Source organism: Thunnus albacares, chromosome 3 (genome assembly GCF_914725855.1).
Source record: "Thunnus albacares chromosome 3, fThuAlb1.1, whole genome shotgun sequence".
In the NCBI taxonomy this organism is placed as follows: domain Eukaryota; kingdom Metazoa; phylum Chordata; class Actinopteri; order Scombriformes; family Scombridae; genus Thunnus; species Thunnus albacares.
Window position 1 is genome coordinate 9,284,589 of NC_058108.1, and position 19,823 is coordinate 9,304,411.

Sequence of the window (19,823 nt, forward strand, 5' to 3'; positions counted from 1 at the left end):
TACAAGTGAATCAACACCTTTCAGTCTGAACAAAAAATTAAATACATTAAATCTAACATGAGCTTCATAACAGTAGTATTTATTGCAGGGCTGTTAAACCAGATTGAATCAGTTTATCAGGCGTTTCTGTTATTTTGTCCACACTCTGTACATCGCAGAATTGCCATGTGGTTAAAAAAACACTGCGATTGGCATGTCACTGTTTGGTTTCCTAAATCAGCTGATGAATGTCCACATGTCCCGTCGCTGCATATGAGTCCTTGAACACGACACCCGGCCCCTCCTGCTCCTCACACACACTGACACATGATAAGGAGGCGTGTGTCCTTCTGCCGCCAGGTCCTCTGTATGTATGCCTGACGTATGTGTATATGTGATACATGTGATGTCAGTGAACCATCTCAGTATGTTGTTGCTGCAGTTCAGATACAGCCAGCACTGGAAGTTAAACCAATATTTGGTCATCTGCACCACAAACACACCACATAAACATCCAGGGAGTAAAAACGAGTGTTTACAGGAATTCATTTGGTCACCTTTACCTGGAAAGCTTCCATCAGCTCATATTACCTTCACAGTGATGATGCATGTGTGTTTGTGTGTGTTTATCTCTCCGTCATAACTCTTCCATATCCCGAAGACTTACGATCAATCCTGTGTAGTTTAGTGTAACGGCACTTCCTATAAATCACCATGATGCCTGCTGAGGTTATGGGACTCTGGCGAGCTGCAAACAGAAGCACTTTCTGCCAAAAACTCTATTTTTGGTCGAGTCCGAACAGGGAGCGTGGACAGTTTTGCAAATGGAGGATCAATTCTGAATGTTTATTTCCTGAAAAGCTTACATTCTGGTTTTCTTGATGATGGTTGTTTGAGAGACAGAAGGTATACGTGTGTGTGTGTGTGTGTGTGTGTGTGTTTGAACTGTACCTGGTACTGCAACAATCTGTCTCAGCTCCTGCTTTAAACTCATGATGTCTTTGCAGAGCTGAATATCATCCATCCTAGAAAAAAAAATTAAATCACTGGTTTCCATCAGATTAAAGAACAACAGATATCATTGGCTGCTTCCACTTTGAGAATCTTTATCTGACTGCAGTGATGTTAGATTGAGTTATATCACAGAATAAAAACTGGAAGAAGAGCAGTCATGGCTGAAAAATCTGTGCAAAGGATTTCTAGCAATAAAATGATATTAAAATCTTTTTTTTAATATTCAATCTTGATGAGGTGAAAATATTGTAACATATATACAAACATAGATAAAATGTAAAATGCCAAATCCCAACTAGGGCTGCAACTAATGATTATTTTCATCATTTAAAAAAAAAGAAGTAAGAAAATAGTATTAAAAAACAACAAAAACCTAGGAAAGCCACCAAATAGTCACATTCAAGAAACATTTTTTATCAGAATTGCTGCTGATTATTTTTATGTTAATCGACCAGTCAATTAATTGACTAATTATTTCAACTATAAATAGCAACTCAGTTTCCAGATTACTTCAAATATACAGTATATTTGGCATTTCTGTACTGCAATTTCTTATGGATATACGCCTATATAATATATTTGTGATAAATTAATATCGGCTAATATAATATAGACCCACTGATCTATCAGTCTAAAACTAAAAAGACATTGAATCCTCAATGATATTTAAAAAAATGAAAAGCATCAAATCGTCATATTTCAGAATTTGGTATTTTTTAATCGATTATCAAAAGTGAAAACTGCTCAGTTTATTGATCAACAAACCAGCATTAATCCTCATATTTACACTCACAAGCTGCTGAGTACAGTCCACTATTGTACCTGTCATTAAGACATCACAACCTCAGGCCCCCCGTCACACTACAGGAGGATGTGTGTTTGTGCAGATGGAAAACATGCGACATAAATCAATCCACGCTGCTCTCTGAGCCTCCTGCAGCCCTGACATCTCAACCTCGGGGCCTCGACATGTTCCCCTCTTCTTCCCTAAATCCCTGCCTCTCTCTCTCTCTCTCTCTCTCTCTGCGAGCAGTGACAGCTACCACAGATTTAATTCTCCCTGTGATAGATCAGCCCGATGACTCATCCACAGCCTCCTTCCTCCTCCTCCTCTCTCTGCATGTATCCACGTTGCTCTGTTTCACACCTCCCTCCTCTTTCTTCATCCCCCTTGACCCCTCCCTTCCCATCCTCTGTTGGTCTCTCTTCCTCTGCCTTGTGTTCAACTCTCTCAATGCTATCTGTGGATTCCAGCAGCTTCTGCACTCTGACACTCCATCTGCCAGTTTGTGTGTGTGCATGCGTGTGTGTTTATGTGCCGTCTCGAGCCTCACGGAGCCTGACAACAGAGACGTAAGCAATAAGCAGCGTGGCGGCCTAATGAAGCCTGTCAAGTGGGCGTGTGAACTAACATTATCAACCGAGGGAGAGATCTGAAATGTGTATCAGCTTTACCCGACACCTCGACCATCGCACTGCAGACGTTAGAGGTGTAATGACCCACAAAATACACTGTTCAGCTCGATAAGTTGCAGTGGTGAAACAGTTTAATACTGTGTCAATACAGATGCCATAAGCGCACTTTCAACAAAAACTACTATAAAACTACTAATAAACTAATGCATACTGTATGTTCTTCACATTATAACAAAATCAACCTGATATGGTGACAAAACAAGACATCGTGTCAGCTCAGCAACAACAGAACTGCACACTGAAACATACTGAAAGAGTCTGGTTCATTATGAGTGTGAAATATGTATAAAATATTCCATCACAGTATATATGTAATTCTTATATCATGATTTATCCTGATGCTGTACATTTTGTGGAAGGTCAGTTGAACTTTTTGTGGATAAAATAACCACCACATGGTGTTTTATTTCACTAATGCATAAATCATACTGTATCCTGTTCATTGATTTGTAACATTACCTGTAATGTTGTGATACAGCTGGAGATATTTCAGGTTAAGTTACCACTTCACTCTAAATCTGTCGACACTTTTAAACTACATTTTAAGACACATCTTTTTACCACTGCTTTCTCCTAAAGTGTTTTCACTAATGGTTATTTAATCTAGTCTTCTCTTGTCTTTCCGATGTTTTTCTAAGCACTTTGTGTTGCATTTTATGCATGAATTGTGCTTTAGAAATAAAGTTTATTATCATTATTATTAAATGCCATGGAAAAATCTCAGATGGCTGATAAATTCACTCAGTGTACACAATACTGTCATATAATCTGTCTCCGCATGTACAGTGAGTCTGTTTTGAACAGTACAAGGATACACAGATTATGACTTTACATAATGTTCTGCTACAGCAGCCAGTCTTCTACTCAGTGTTTGTTTGATTCATTTATCAACATCCATGTTTGGACACTGCACAAAAAGGCTAAACACAACATTCATGAGACCAACTCCTCCAATGAAATCAGCAAAGGTTTAGATAGAGGAAATAATTACAGAAATGCATCATCAGTTATTATCATCATTAATGAGGAGCCAATGAGTTCATCATGGCGACTCATTCAGCTGCTACTGGCATGTTCAGCCCTCTGAATAATCAATGGACAAATGGGCAGCTTACATATATCACAAGGAAACAACACTCGACTGTCTTTGTGATGCGTCCTGAGAGTGGAAAAAGCGCCATGGCAACAGAGTAAACCTCGTTATCCAGTCAGGGCAGCAGTAGGAATTGTAATGACACTGTATTGATCAAATCTGTCATCCTCTATTCAGTGTAGTTTTACAAAAATACAGAAATTGACAATTCAGAAAACTCACATGAAGCGCAGCTCTGACTCCCGGCGCACCAGGACCTCTCGCAGGCGCTGGATACGAGCCATCTCTACCTCGATCTCATCTGGAGACATGGTGCTCTCTGCCATGGACACGTCTGAGTGCCCTGAGAGACAGATGGAGGTAAACATGAATAAGCAGGAATGAGAAAGAAAGACATGAGTCCTTAAAAACATCCTAGTGATGGTGTTTTTCCTCCACAAGGACAGCTCTGCTTTATGCTTGTCTGTTATGCAACCCGGTGCTCAGTTTGAGGCCTGTTGGCTAGTTTAAATTACAGAGGAAAAAAAGCACTACACATGGCCGAATTACAGAATCCAGTTGCACAACACCTGCATCTAATTTGAGACATTAATCAGAAATTCTTTTGATATCAAGTGAGAAATACATTCATTCTCAGATTCTCATGAGTCGATTTTTAGTTGTTGTTTTTTTTTACTTTGCGCAAACTTTCTCATAGTGTCAGTTTCTTGGCATTTGTCACGTCGTTTCTCCGTAAGGTGTCGTCTCACAGCAGCCAAGAACATGATATTTGGACAGAAAGCAGCATGTGTGTGTAATTCAGGGAGGTGATTTGAAGTTTAAAGTTGCAGCAGGGCTTCAGACACAAATGACTGCTGTAAATCTCTTTGTTGTTGTTGTTTGCTAAATCGCTAACAATCACTGATGTGGTGAAAATATGTGCCTGCCATGAAGAAAAGCATGATTTCGTAATAGAAGGAGGTTACTCCAGTAGCCGATGATGTGTAAGAGAGAAAATACCTTGATATGGATCAATAATCAGCTGTGGTTTTATGCTAAATGGGTTCCTTTCTCCCTCATCTGGACCACTGACCTCACACTCCCTATCTGCCAATAGCAGGCAGACACACTGCAGCCACTAAACACTTACTACACTGACCAAACACTCATCACACTAATCACTGCACTGACCACTGCAAATGCTGCAACACCTGTGGCAACAGTGACCACCCCGTGACCTTAATAGCACTTAAGATATATTCCATGATTTTTAAGTGGAAGTTAATTGCATCAATAAAAGGTGTCCTAGTTTCCTCCTCTTTAGGACCTTTGTTTTATGTCATCCTGTCTCCTACCATTTATCTACATTGAAAATCGTACAAAGGCCTGAACTGTTATCTTCCACTTTTGTGCAGAACATGAATATTTCACAATGCAAGCAAATGCACCATGGGGAGACAAGAGAAGCAAACACACACACCCAGCTGACACTGATGCCTGCTGTCAGTGTCCTGTAAAAATAGAATTCAATAAGATGCAGGAATGCACGAAAGGAGAAGCTCACATTTTGAGTGACTAGCTGATTTCATGCACCCGAGTGAAAGACCTGCATGCATGATCCTTGAACCCTGAGCTGTCAAATGTGACAATCCGATCCACAGTGTGTCTTGTAACAGTAGAGGACTGGATCTGCTCCTCGTCCTCCTGCAGCAACACAAACTGCAGTTTTTACTGCTTTCCACGGATGCTCGCTGGCGACGGAGCTGACTCACCACAGCAGACAGAAGCCTGCACAGGAGGGCCCGGGTTGTTTGTGCCTTGCTGATATTGAATCATCACCCGAACATGTCTGCTGACAATAACAACAAAGTTTCTTCACCAAGTGAACCGCAGCACAATACAAAACGCAGCAGGATGTGAAGTTTGAGAAAATGTGTTTTTTCTTTAATTTGTTCCTCCTCTCCTTTTGTTTTTCCTCCTCCCTCACAGCCACATGCTCGCCATCAATGAGACCCAGCTGCATTACGTCCCGACCGGACCATTAAAAGTGGCAAAGTGCCAGCAAGATAATGTCTTAACAGCTCCCCCCTCTGAGCTACTCACACACATACTCAGCATTAAAAACATTACAAAGAATGAACTAGTACTAATTAAAAGCTGCTCGTTCATCAGGGATAAGTGAGGTAAACACCAAAGTTTCAGGCCAGCACAAGCATCACCGGCAGATGTAAACCAGTCTCCTCCTAATTAATCAGCTTGAATTTATAATTAGTTTGATTAAAACAAACCTCATCGGTGTAGGATTATGCTTTAATGAGGAATAAACAGCCTGGAGAGCCTGGATCATGCAGCCACATGGGGCTCGACAACAGGGAAATGTCAGGATCTGTGTGACATCCAATGCAGACGCCCCTGACACATCCTGCAGTCACACTGTATACACACCGCCTCTGGACCACACCCCCAAACCTCCTCCCCCTCAAAATATCAAAAAACTGATGGTGACAAATAGTATCTGGCCTTATTTTGGAAATAAGAGATGAGTCTGTGGGAGTGTTCGCTCTGCTTTACCTCTGTCTTGTTTTCTTACCGTGTGTGGGTGTGTGTGTGTGTGTGTGTGTGTGTGTGTGTGTGTGTGTGTGTGTGTGTGTGTGTGTGTGTGTGTGTTTGTAGACATGGCTGGATCTGTTTCTAAAAATATCCACTGCATTCCCCCCCCTCACCCCCTTTCTCTCTCTGACTTAATCTGGAAGTTTCTTCACACCCTGCTCCCATGTGATGAGTTATCCCCAGTGGAGGGACACGTCTGAAGGGACGTCATCACTTTGTTGCCTCTGTCAACACGCGTCATTTATCACTGAAGCTTTGGTAACAGGACTAAATGATAGAAACATCTAATATAACTGTTCTGCTGCATATAATGTTCATTATGTTTTGTTCAGTTTGTTCAGCTTCATGCTCATCTTTTGAGGCTGTAGTTTGTGACGGTTGACAGAACATTAATCTGCAATTATCATCATTTATAAAGCAAAAATGTCAACATTCTTGAGTTCCAGCTTCTCCTATGTAAGGATTTGATGCTTTTGTCTGTTTTATATCAGTTTAAATGGAATATCTTTGGGTTTGGACTGATAGTAAGACAAAACAAGCAATTTAAAGACCAGCAGATCATCATCTTTCGCTATTTTCTTAACTTTTATAGACCAAACAATAATCAACTAATTGAGAAAATAGTTCTCAGCTCTGAATAAGACAAATAAAATAAATGCAGGGCAAAATAATAGAAAAAAAAACATCTAATTCAATGGCCCTGCAGCTTAAAATGTGTCATTTTTAGCTGAAACTGTGTGTTCAGCTCTGTCACCATTTTTGAGGCTGTACGTCTATTTTATCATGTCAACAGAAACTGTTATTATTGTGCTCACATGATTCACATCACTACAGTTTAAAGAAATCCTCAAAAAGAATCATTAAAAATGAGGAGTATACTTTATTTTGAGCTGAAATTGTCAACTTCGACTCGATATTTACATAAACACTCAAATATTCTTCCAAAAGTGACACCCAGAGTATATATAATGATCGGAGAGGATCAAGGTATTGATTCAACCCTCATGCTTCATGATCCTGCATCAGCTCAGGCTTCAAGCAAACAACACACACAAGTTTGACAATGCGCTGCTCTTGCTGTTTATTATAACAAACCGCACAACACCCGTAGTGTGCATGAAGAGGATTTAACAGGCCTTTCAGCAGCAAAGCAGCTCTATATCCAGACCCCTGTGACTCACACATGGACCGTTTCAACGCAAACTGCAGCCTGGATTTTCTGAGAGTGAAAAATATGTTGAAAAAAAAAGACTCCAGGTGATAAATCAACATCATATCATCCCCTGCATGACGCTCACCTTTGTCCGTCGTCCACGCCGTTTCCGACACAGCGCCGTAGCTCCGGAGTGCGCGCTCAGTGTCCGAGATAGATTTCTTCAGCTCCATGTCTGAGGGGAGAAACGACCCGTCTGCTAAATCTACACACGTCCTGTGAGTGTGTGTGTGAGTGTGTGTGTGTGTGAAAGAGAGAGAGAGTGTGTGTGTGTGTGTGTGCGTCCTCCCAGAGAACTCCGTTTCACCCGGTGACAAGGCTCCAGCGACCCGAGACGTTGAGCATCTTCATTCGGGCTTTCAAGTCCCTCGACGTGTGGATGGAGACGAGGATGCAGGGAGCATGCGCAGTGCTGGCAGGGAGGTGAAGACTTGGGAGACACCCACTGGCGCTGAGATGACGTTAAAAAATAAAGCAACGGGCCTACAATTGCATCAGAGTTTTGTTTTTAGATTACCTGATTATGTCAAAGCTATTCTTGTACACATTTGATGTATTTGTTATGAAAAAGTCAGACTGGAGATAGCTCTTTGAAAGTAGACTTTTACTAATTTAGAAACAACTTTATTAATAGGCATTTTTTTGAAGTCTTGGAGGCAGGTTAAGGTGGTCTGAGTGAGTAAAACAGATGCCACAGAGGGTGAAAACTGTGAATTTAAGGCTCAACAAAGCCACACAGCACTAGACAGGCCCTTGGAAGAACATGTTGTGCTCAATATTCCCACAAGAGATGAAGACAGAGCTGCAGTTCAATCTAAACGATGAGTAATACATAGTGGTGAGTAATATTTCTGTCTGACCACAAGCCAAAACACACCCATGTGTACCTTTAAGCAGAAAACAAGCACCTCTGATAGCAAAATCTATGTATGATATCTATTTCTCTCTTTGCAAACCATTCCCTCACTTTTGGGAAATTACTATTAGAAGGTGTATAACATAAAGATACTTTGAATTGTCTTCATTTATTTTTCTTGAATGAAAAGGATGCCTCGTGTTTTTCCAAAGATCAGATCAGCAAATGAACTTTGATCTGCTTTCACATCCAAATCAGTGTTCTGACTGAGTGTTGAATAGTAATTGTCATGTATGTGCTTTACTGTAGCCTACTTTACTGTTTCTATGGATATAGTTTTACTTGAATACTACTCAGATATTCAGCTTTTCACTTATCATATTCTGAAATTAGCTGATTGAGAGTCTTCAAACAGTTGTTGGTATTAAGTATTTCCGTGATCTCTATCCATTCAGTCCAGTTGTTCAGTCCAAATATTTGCTTATAAGTCAAACTAATTTTGGATTTGCTGCTAGCCAAAACTGAAATAATAACAATAAAACTGGTAATCTCAGATTGTTTCCATTTTATATGAGTATCTTATACAACTGATGGGTTATTTCAGGGAATTAACTCTGATTTACCTCTACAGGTCACAGCAGACATTTGCACTTTCATTGTCATTGCAGGAAAAGCACAGATGTTACTAATTAATGATGAGCGTGATCTGTTCAGAAAGCCTTGATGATACCAGGAGCCTGAAACCGAAGCAGCTCAGTGGAATTCAGCCAACATTAACTTCATTATTTACTCCTGTGCTTTTCCCTGCTGCGACATGTCAAACTGTGTTCTGTGAAAAAGACCTTTTGACTTTGTACCCTGAGAGTCTGCTGATGCTCGTTATGACTTGATTCACTTGAAAAAGGGATGATTTCACATCTGATGAGAAGTGATAATGACAATGACTGTATAATATCTTTTAAAATTTTCAGTTCAAGTATGACATTGAATATTAGTGCAGATGCCAGAAAGTCTTGCAAACGAACGATCTATAAATTTGTTGAATAGTCTTTACTGATGCTTTTGGATTTGTGTAGAACAAACAAACCCACTAAATAAAACTGTTGAACATAAATGACCATTCAACTCTGTCAAATGCTTTTTCTGCATCCAACATGCAGACAGCTGCAGAACACTGAATATATTCATATACATTATCAGATTTATCAAGTTTTACTACATTATAATGGAAGCTTATCATTTGTATTATACATGATACAAGTGCGTCACCCCAGTTTAGTAACAACAGATATTTATTGTGTTGCTATAGTGATATGCTTGTACAAACACTCACACAATGAATCAATCGGATGTTTTCAATTTATTCAAACAATAAATATAATTTATCTCTACCACAGTTAGTGCAACAATAGTGCAAAATGTGATCAAATCATTTTTTCCATTCATTACAGTCAATAACGCTGGTCAATTTGTTGTTCTTTGTGATATCAAAACCAGTCAGAAAACAATTGAGACAGAATTTCTTTGTGTTTGTGTTTAAATATTGAAGTAAATAGACTAGTTTCGTTCTCTAGTATTCAGTTCAAACACTGCACATGGCTGATATGAACAAAAGGGAATATTCACTGATTTGACCTTTCAGTTTCAGTGTAGTACATCAGCTTACAAATAAACAGAAATTAATCTGATAGAAACGTGCAACTTAAACACTAATAGTACATTAATATTAAGTTAATATACTTCAGTATGCAATTCAAAAAAATATCCAATAAACAGGATTAAACAGCTGTAGTGATTACACAGTTTTTCTAGACCCCAATTAAAACAAAAAAATTAAATATATCATAAAAATTACTCATAACATTAATTCACTTCTGTGAGGCAGATCAAATAAAATAAACACACTTGTCTAATTTACTTCCAAATGCAAACTACATTTTCGACTCAACCGAATTAGAAAAACTAGACAGCTCTTATTGTGACACCAGGAATTTTAAGGATAAATGGGAACACAACTTAATGCAAAGGTTTAAGTGTCTTTATCTGTCTGAGACAGAAGAAAGAAGTTTGCCTTAAACCTTTAAATTCTATATATAGGAATAACATTCAACTCTTGTGCTGAGCTGTACTCTATTTATACAAATGACCTCCGCAGAGAGCTGCGCGGTGGAGGCATCTGACGTTAAAATTTCAAGAATCACTGCAGGCAAGGAAACCTATAAACTAACATCTTCACTAAGAGGTACTTTTTTTTTTTAAATGGTTAGAAATAGCAAACTATATTGAAAACTAAGGAAATGGTGCAAAGAGAGAAAAGAGAGCACACACAGACACTATCACATTAACATAAAGCACAAAGACATGCAGGAAGCATTTTCCATGTTCAAGTAAATGGATGTTTTTAGATGACTTCCATTAGGCATTAAAGTAATCTTCAGTAGTACTTTATCATTATTATTATTATTATATTCAATTGTGAAGAGAAAATAGTTTAAAATACTGTGTATTGTCAGATATGCTTTAGTGTTTTCTGGGTGCTTTGTGTTTGCGTAGCTCAGTTGAATCATTGTCCTTGTTTGTTGTCGTTCTAATTGTCGTACTAATCTGTTGGTAGAAAGTACTTAGATATAAATGATAATAAACAGTTATTTTCTTGATAATTTCATAGATAACTGACACCTGTCTGTGTCTGTATTTGGCACTTGTACCAGAGTGTAAACTGAAACCAAAGCAGACAGTCCTATAGATGTCAGAGATCAGGCACTCTGTTGCAGTCGCAGCAGTCTCTCTTGCTGAAGAAGAGATATGATGTGATATCTAAATATTTCTAATTTTGCTCAAATTTTATGAAGCTTAAAGTCTACACTAGAAAGTTAGCTGCCACTCCACATAGTGGAAATAACTCTTTTCATTTAGACGTAAAGCAGAGGAAACACTTCATTCATCTCTCCATCATCACAGCTTCAGTCCCAGACATAGAAATCTGAATAAATCATTCCAGTATTATTAAGCATGGTCCAATAAAATAAGGGGCACTCTCCTGCTGTAAATGTGATAACACAAGACTGCATTTATGAAAACAACAAATAAAACCTGATGAGATGGAAAGATAGGACTGAATTATATTTTCCTCCGGAGCTGATATGTTGTTTGAATACTGAAAAATATGCTGTATACATTCCATTTGCTGCATGCTGTTTCCCAAAGCACTTTAAAGCATCATGAGGACGCACATTTTTAGTTTGATCCCAGTGAGACTTCCGACCTCTGACCCCGGTAGTGTTACTGCAACGTCAACCACTGAGCTACGCACAAGTGCCATGAGGGGCTTTCCTGTGTGTCTCCCTCCATTACACCTCCTGGTTCTGCATGTTTCAGTTCTGTGTCTGTTTAGATGCTGCTGTTCCCTCTTTGGGAGCATCTGCCTTATCGTTGGAGTCTACTTTCTCCTGTGTGGGTTCTTCTACATCCTGTTTGGGGGGGAACAACCAAGCGAGGGCAGCAGCGGCCGTGCCGTCGCCGCTCTGACGGGAGAAGCACAGGAACGTGGCCCAGATGAAGGCACAGCAGCCGGTGAAAGTGGTCCGCACGTACAGAGGCACCAAGGCAAAGTTCAGAAACTGAGGGAGACAGACAGAGTTATACTGTGCTTCTTTTTTACACTGGTATGAATAATTCAGGATTTATTATCTGGATACTAGCTTCAAAAAATAAATCATTTATGTTCTGAGCTCTCATACAGTATCTCAGTTTCCTCAGTCTACAAAAATGTGTTCATGAAATTTAAACTCTGTATACTGTGTCAGTTTCTGTCATATTAGACCTATCCCAAGTACTGTGATAATTGGGATCGGTCTAATATTTGAAAGACAGCTTTGTCTTTCAAATTTTATCACAATGCAAAAAGCACTGAGATTAGGCCACTTTCAATATCATACCAGCCATTAAATTAAAGGAATTAAAGAAATTAAATGTGAGAAAATTGAAGATTTTAATCTAAGCTGAAAGGTCCACTTACTAACCCACATGTTTATCATGAGGTGTGAGATGAGGTTGACAGCTGTGAATCATTAGTTAGTGGACCTTTCAGCGTAGATTCTCTTCACCATAAAATGTCAAGTGGCTAATGCATGGGAGATTTTAATATTTACCTGCATGAATGGCCAGAACATTAGCCCTGTCTGAAAAGAGAGAAAACAGAAAGCACACAAATCATTATTAGACTTGTAGAAAGGCAAGAAAATCTCCAAAGTTTACTTTACTTGCAATTTTTGTGAGTGAGAGGCATGTGACTTGGTAGGAGAGTTAGATAACTTCATCATTCAGCTGTCAGAAGAGCTCCCCCAAAACCAAATAATACATCATCAATTAAGCAACTGTCATGCATACACGGAATGATGGGTGTACAGTTCATAAACTGTCTTCCACTAGTCATCAGTTTTATGAATGGACACTTCAACAAGCTAACTGTCACAACATATCACAGCTAAATCAACAGTATATTTTCACAATGAGCACTTGAAGGTGACGCTGGCAGCATGTAGTGACAGACTGTCTCTGCTCACACTCACCTTGTATGTATTCAGGAATTTTTCCCTCCAGTCTTGAGTGATGTCCTCTTTGCCCTCCAAGAAGCTGACGCCTGGCGGACACACAAGACAAATGACACTTCATTCTCTGATTGAAGGCTTGCAAAAAGATTCACTAAGCGTGGTCCAGTCAAATAAGGGAACCTCCATGATCAGGCCTGTAATGTTCTAGGGCAGTGGTTCACAAAGTGCAGTGCAGGGGTTCTTGAGGGGTTTCCAGGGGGTCCCCAGCAAAAACATGAAGCATTTATTTTCACTTTAATTCCATCAATAAGTAACATAATGACAGACTGTATGACTATTTTTGTCATGGGTTTCATACACGTTCTGTAATAAAGCATCTAAAAGCAAAAGTCTTACCAGATGGGAGACCCTGGGACAAACTCTTATCAAATGGGTGTTCTTGGTCTAATTTGTGTCAGTTTAGGGGTCCATTACATGAAGAAGCTTGACAACCACTGAACTAGGAAGTTATTGGCTGTCTTGCATCACTTTGTTACTATGTAGGTGTTTATAATTGTTCTCAACTTGTATAAAGACTATTTGAAGTTTATCTCCGTGGATAATCAATCTCAACACCTCTGCTCTGGTGTGTCTTTCATGTGACCTCTGCTAGTCATGCTGATCTTTACACTAAGTTACATGACAACAGCACAAAGAGAGCTCAAGTTACAGATTGACAGATATGTGATGTGTGTTTGGAAGTTAACCATTAACTGTCCGGGAGGATTTCAGTGTTGTCCCCGGTGTTAACCGAGCTGTCAGCTGACCTGTGTAGAAGACACTGGTGGCCAAGGGCGCTGCCGTGGTCTGGTCCAGCAGCAGCTTCCTCATCACCATCCCGGCGGAATTCCCGGGAAACCTCCGCTCAAGGAACCGCATCCAGAAGAAATTGAAGTTGCCATGGAAACTGAACGCGACCACGGCGACATTCCGCGTGTGGCTCCAGTCCATTTTCTCCCGGTGAGAAAACCATTGGTGGACGAAGTCTCCACCGGCGAACAGGCAGCCGTACAGGGTGACGTTGGTGACCCAAGGAAACCGACGGACGTGTCTCAAAAACGCCTTGCGCATTATTTTACGTTTAACGTCGCCCAATGAAATTTTAATATTAAGTAATGTGAGCTTAGCCGGCGTCAAATGTAACTACGGTAACGGTTGGACGAGCGTCGTCTGTCTGACGGTCTTCACGGCATCATAGGTACTGTGCATGTCCGTCCGGTTTTCCATATAAAGCGCCAATAACTCTTATCAACGACAAAGTGTAGGTTATGCCTTTCATATAATGGGTGTCATAAAGTCATATAATCTTTAGACAGGATACTTGCTAGTGGTGCACCATCCGTCACCCTGCGCGGGCCCTAAGAGTCTGCTTTCACTGGCCGGACAGCTCCTGCTCATTCTGCGTAAAAAAAACTGACGTGACGCCCCTTCATACGTAACAAATCACAGCACAGCTGCAGGGAGGAGCGACACGGAAAACCTTCAGTAAAGATCAAGTACATCTAGACAGAGTACCACTTCACGACGACTACACCCAGGAGTCTCATCTCAAATGACTTGTTTAGTTTTGAAATGGAGCCTTATTTAAACCGACCGTGATACCTCAGTGGAAGCTGTGAAAATGAGAGAATTTAAAGGGAAGGTTATGGCCAAGAAGTGTTCTGAGTGGGGCATTTTACAGCTAAACTTGTCTGTGCTCCATGATGGACAAACAATACAATGCAGAGTTTCAAAATAACATCAGACACATCTTTGGCATTTCTGCGCTGCTATTCCTTGTTATCGGCTGACACATTGATACTGATATATGTGTGACAGGCTTATATCAGCTGATATATCGGTGGGGCTCTAATGTGTAATGTGATATAGTAAAACTCACTAATTACAATGTTCTCAAATGTCATTGGACTAAACAGTTGGCACAATAAAACCTTCTATTCTTCTATTTAAGTGTCTAACTCCAAAATTCAATTTTCCACCCTCAACTTGATTCACTCGACCTTTAACAACAATAAATATAGACATAAGCTTTTCAAACTAGATTTGATATTTACATTTATTTCACATCCCATACTGTATGTTCACAAGTTGCAACAAGTTGCATTGAATGCTTTAAGCACCTTGCAACCTTAACACAACTGATGAAAAGGCCTTATACTGTATTAGATGCTGCTCAGAAATCTATTTTTTTAACAGTTTGAAAAAAAGACATAACTAGTAAAATCATGTTGTTGCATTTGTCAAGAACCCATATCATTCCTTGCAGAAGAGCACTGTACACATTTACACATGCAGATTCTAAACACACATTCATAGCCGAGTATACAGCAGTATGTAGAGTATGTGATGAAGTACTGCATACCACTCACTACTCAACAGAGCAGAGCTGAGTAGTTTGTATTTTCTTCACTGTGTTAAACAAAGTGTCAAAAATACATTTACTCCTTATGGTTGCTGCATTAAGTGCCCCATGTGTTATTTTCAGTAGGCCAAACTCTACATTTAAAAAGGGCCATACAGATGATTTTGAATGTTTTAGCCCATTAACTACATATTGTGCATATATTTCCAAAGCATACTTAGGTTATTTTGAATCATTTTTTGATTTCATACCTCACAGAAATGTAAGATCATTTAGAGTTTGAAACTTGCTTGAAATAGGTAAGGTTTGATTTTCTGGCAAAACAGCAACAGACAACAGTATGTGGCTGAAAAAAACTATAAAGGGAATTAAATGAATTTTGAAAGTTGATTTTCAATTGGAATGGGTATAAAAAGAACAATGGCAGTATGTAAAGTAGGAAATCAATATAAAAACTCTGCAGCCAGCAGTTGTAGTTTATGGACTAAAAATGTACAAAACAATAAGTATGGTCTTTTAAGCGGACATAAGACAACAACGTTAATCATTTCCTCTGTAAATCAAAACAGCGAAGCATGGTAGGACATTAATCTGGACTTTCTGCAACACAGTTTGTGATGTAATGTGCAGACTTCATACCACCTCACAAGAGTGGAAAAATTAAATGTAATAGGCATGAACAGAATCACTTGCACCTCCTCTGCTCTCTACTGGGCCAGCCAGATGAGTCAGGAGAGCTATTCATTACATGTAAGATCCAGTCGGGGGTTAACCCCATGTTAAGACACGATGAACAAAAAACAGACAGTGGGAGGGTGGATCACAGTGTATCCATTAAGTTGAGAGGCAAAAACAGTCACGTTCCATATTAAGGTTTAGCGGAAGGTGGGACTGGGGCTCTATGACTGGACAGCCCTCTCCCAGTCACCCCGCTCAGTCCTGTGGTAGAGCTGTGGCTGACCGCCGGGGAACAGACTGTCAGAGTTGGGGTGCTGTAAAAGGAACTGGATGGTGGACTTCATGTGTTGGACGAAGTGCGGCGGCTCAGCCATTGGAGAGGTGGACAGGTACTGAGCAGGAGAGAGAAAAACAAGTCTGTAGTACACCGTTTAATGGAGCGCAGCACACACTTCATTAACAAAATGGGCTTGAATAAAACATGAGAGATAATGAAATAGAGCAGAAGATGAAGCAGATCACTTTTTAAGGGCAGTTATTTTCCAGTTTCTTTACCTTTAAAATTGTGTCATCATCTTGTGCCAACCAGAAGGCAATATCCAGATTGGGAGACCACTTGCAAGGGCCGATTTTAACAAGTCTCCGGCTTGAGTCATATATCTCAGCCATCTGCAGGAGGAAACACATTTACTTTATTAATAATATAGACATTGACATTTGTTTCATTTTCTCAGCAATGACATTGTGTCCCTGTGTGCGTATGAAAAATATTTAAAAAATTGAAGTTGAAGGGGCCTTCCTATAAGCATGATTTGTGACATCACAACTAGTTTGGAGCCAATCATGGGACAGTAAACAACTCACAACTTTTGGGGTCATGGCATGAAATGGAGAGACTTAAAATTAGTGCTGAAACAATTAGTTGATGAATTGATCAACAGAAAATTAATTACAACAATTTTGATAATCGAATGTCTCAAATGTAATGATATGTTGCTTTTTTATATGTCTTTGTTATTTGCATGTATTTGTTTTGGCCTGTTTGTTTTGACAAAAACAAACAATTTGAAGATGTCCCCCTCGGGTTCTGGGAAATTGTGATGAACATTTTTCACTATTTTCTGATATTAAGTAGACTGAACAATAATCGATTCATGTAAAAATGGACAAATAAATCAATAATGAGTGTTGCATTTGAACTTAGAAATGAATAAAAATGTCTTTGTGTCACATGCATCTTATTCAGAAAAAGAAAACAACATTTCTCTTCTTATAGTACCTGTCCCCCAGTGAAGGTCCGTGCTGAACGCAGCTCCTCTGCAGGTCCTTTATGAGGGAATGAGGCAGGGAACACTTCTCCTGTTTTAACATTTATACCTTTGCAGAAACAGACACAGTAAGATACAACATATTAGAGGTTGCATGCCATGAAAGCGTAGCATCTCTTTATCTTTATCTTTATCACTTACCTATTCCATATACTACAGGTCTATGAGTTTCATCGACAACAATGTCATTCATTTCTACAACAGAGAGCAGTTGGGTTGATTAGATGAAGGCAGGGCTGCTGGAATATTTCTAAACAATATGAAACAAGTCATATCAAATTTACCTGTGATGCAACATGTTTCCAGATGAATGTCCTCTTTCTGTTTCTGAAATGCTGCTGTATAATGAAAGGCGTCCTTTTAGTATAACGACGCTTAACTCTGTCAACATAATATTGCAGTAAGAGGTGTGGTAACTTGAAGGACTTTACCCAATATGTTAAGGCTGAGTTTATGGGATGTCTTCGACTCATCGTTAAATCCCCCGACAAGATGGAGCTCAAGTCTGCAAAGTGGAAAACAAAGAAAAGGAAAAGAAAAAAAGGATACGTGGATCGGATGCCCAAATTGAGCAACTGCCTATGTGTGTCTGTCTGTGTGTTTCATACCTTCCCTCCTTACTGACGTTACTCAGTGATGTGACAGTTTTCACAAGGAGTGGGACTTCAGACCAGGTGCTGGAGCCATCACAGTGAGCAAGGCAAACAGCTCCACTACCTGAGACATAATAAAATGAAATCATGGTAAACATGATCTAACTTCATAAACAGGCAGAATCAGGCACAAAGTATAAACCAAGTAAAAGGAAAGTTACCGGTGTGTCGCAACACGACCAAATGGCAGGTGGTTGCATCATCAGATCCAATGACTGAGACACAATCTGTAATAGACAAGACAAGAAAGCATGTATTATCATTGTGATCCAGACTGGTTAAACTGGAGTACTATCTAGGAGTCTGTTAGAGGCAAACAAATGTTTAACTGACAGGTGTCATACTAAAAAGTCCGTCAGGAAAAAGCCATTGCTATACATTCATAAATGTTTAGTGGTTATGTTCACTGCATTACAGACTATTGAGGCTTCTGTTGATGAAGACATTGCTATCTCTGCTTCTTCCATGACAGATTTCACCCTGTCAGATTACTGAGTATCATTACAAAATGGTAAAGTCCATTCACTTTAATTTAGCGAGACCATCAAAACTCCTGAAGTTCAGTGTGCTTAAAGTTGCTGTAAATATCATGTTGTGATGTGACATTACAGTCAATGAAGTACATTTGTCCAGAATATTTTTCCAAACCATTACCAATGGCTGTTATTTTTTTAAAGCATACATTTTTTAAGCCAGATTATTTTTTTTATAAGAATTACTGGATAATTCACAATAAACCTTCAAACCATTTAGCTTTACTTACTGTCTGCTGGTGTTGTTGCAGCAAACTCTCTTTGTTGGACATACAGGAGGCACTTTGGGTCAACGTCAACGAGTGGCTTGGAACGAAATGCTCGTGCATTTTCCTGTATCCCGAGAGTAAAATGTATTACCAAACACAAATTGTGGATAATCCATAGTGCTGATTCACAGGTCATTTCCCCCTCGATCAACTTCATAATTATCAAACCAATTTACAGAACAAGTGGGTCAAGAAATAAAGCACAAGATATGAGTAGCAGTGGTAATTATCCAGACTGTATACCTTAAACTTTGGGATCTGATTGGTCTTAATACAGATCATTTTAACTGTACAATGAAGTCATGTGGCTGTCATATAGAGATAGCAGGGCTGGGCAATATATTGATTAAATATTGATACTGTGATATGAGACTGGATATCTTAGATTTTGGATATCGTAATATCGTCATATGGTGTTGTGTTTCTTGGTTTTAAAGGCTGAATTTCAGTACAGTGATGTAATTTTCTGAACTTACCAGACGGTTCTAGCTGATTTATTATTTGCTTTTATCCACTTAGTAATTATATCCATAGTACTTATGATTATTTATCAAAAATCTCATTGTGTAAATATTTTATGAAAACACCAATAGTCATCTCTACAATATTGTCGCAATAGCGATATTGCAATATCTATCTATACGTTACCTGCCACAAGGACACATGCAATGAATTAACGATTAGTTACACTGAGATAGTTGTTTTAACTTCCTGACTGATATGCGTCTGCCATCACCACATGTCACAGCCTATCCTTGTACCTAAAATGTACCAACATTGCAAGGTTAACTGTCCATTTGCCATAGAGCCATTGCTTAAAGAAAAGTAGTACTGTTAACTGGTGGTGACAGCTTCTCAGGAAGCTAATTTTAGCCACAATCCCTGGAAAACAAACCTGTAAATGTGGGTATCTGTCGAACAGTTCCGCTGTCGAGCTTAAGCAGTCAACTCCTCTTTTTTGAACAAACAAAGGCATTTCCCTGCTCGACGTCCACTTCAACGGTTTACCATGCTAACACAAAGACCAGTAACTTCATATTTTTTATAGCTTGATATCTATTCTAGGCTACACATATCGCAGTGTTGTGTTACAGCTTGCACTTCCTGAAAGGCTATCTCTTCCTCTACTCTGTTAATGACTTTACTGTTGTAACACACCGCCACCAACCGTTAAGAAGAACAAATGGG

The 19,823-nt window shown here is 39.4% G+C and overlaps 3 protein-coding genes across 4 annotated transcripts in view; all 3 read right to left on the bottom strand.

Annotated features, from left to right (window-relative positions):
* The window catches only part of bmerb1 (bMERB domain containing 1), a 14,010-nt gene extending 6,240 nt beyond the window's left edge, over positions 1 to 7,770 (bottom strand). Inside the window, exons 1-3 of one of the 2 annotated variants that reach the window (XM_044346236.1) lie at positions 7,450 to 7,770; positions 3,785 to 3,905; positions 931 to 1,004 (exon numbers count right to left, since the gene is read on the bottom strand). In XM_044346236.1, coding sequence (XP_044202171.1) covers positions 931 to 1,004; positions 3,785 to 3,905; positions 7,450 to 7,537 — 283 coding nt within the window. In that variant the 5' untranslated portion in view covers positions 7,538 to 7,770. Of the gene's footprint in view, positions 1 to 930; positions 1,005 to 3,784; positions 3,906 to 5,313; positions 5,474 to 7,449 lie in introns of those variants that run through there. The other variant, XM_044346237.1, reaches the window with a different exon arrangement.
* Positions 7,771 to 9,494: 1,724 nt separating this feature from the next.
* Positions 9,495 to 14,694, bottom strand: LOC122979069 (mpv17-like protein). Its single transcript, XM_044346247.1, has 4 exons — positions 13,580 to 14,694; positions 12,792 to 12,862; positions 12,372 to 12,401; positions 9,495 to 11,840 (listed from the first exon to the last, which is right to left on the bottom strand). Exons 1-4 carry the CDS (start codon positions 13,881 to 13,883, stop codon positions 11,595 to 11,597), a joined length of 651 nt encoding a protein of 216 aa, XP_044202182.1. The 5' UTR covers positions 13,884 to 14,694; the 3' UTR covers positions 9,495 to 11,594.
* Positions 14,695 to 15,004: 310 nt separating this feature from the next.
* Positions 15,005 to 19,786, bottom strand: ntan1 (N-terminal asparagine amidase). Its single transcript, XM_044346245.1, has 10 exons — positions 19,531 to 19,786; positions 18,597 to 18,699; positions 17,995 to 18,060; positions 17,789 to 17,897; positions 17,612 to 17,685; positions 17,465 to 17,518; positions 17,322 to 17,375; positions 17,132 to 17,229; positions 16,408 to 16,521; positions 15,005 to 16,244 (listed from the first exon to the last, which is right to left on the bottom strand). The coding sequence occupies exons 1-10, from the start codon at positions 19,609 to 19,611 to the stop codon at positions 16,074 to 16,076; spliced, it is 924 nt and encodes a 307-aa protein (XP_044202180.1). The 5' UTR covers positions 19,612 to 19,786; the 3' UTR covers positions 15,005 to 16,073.
* Between the last annotated feature and the right edge of the window lie 37 nt (positions 19,787 to 19,823).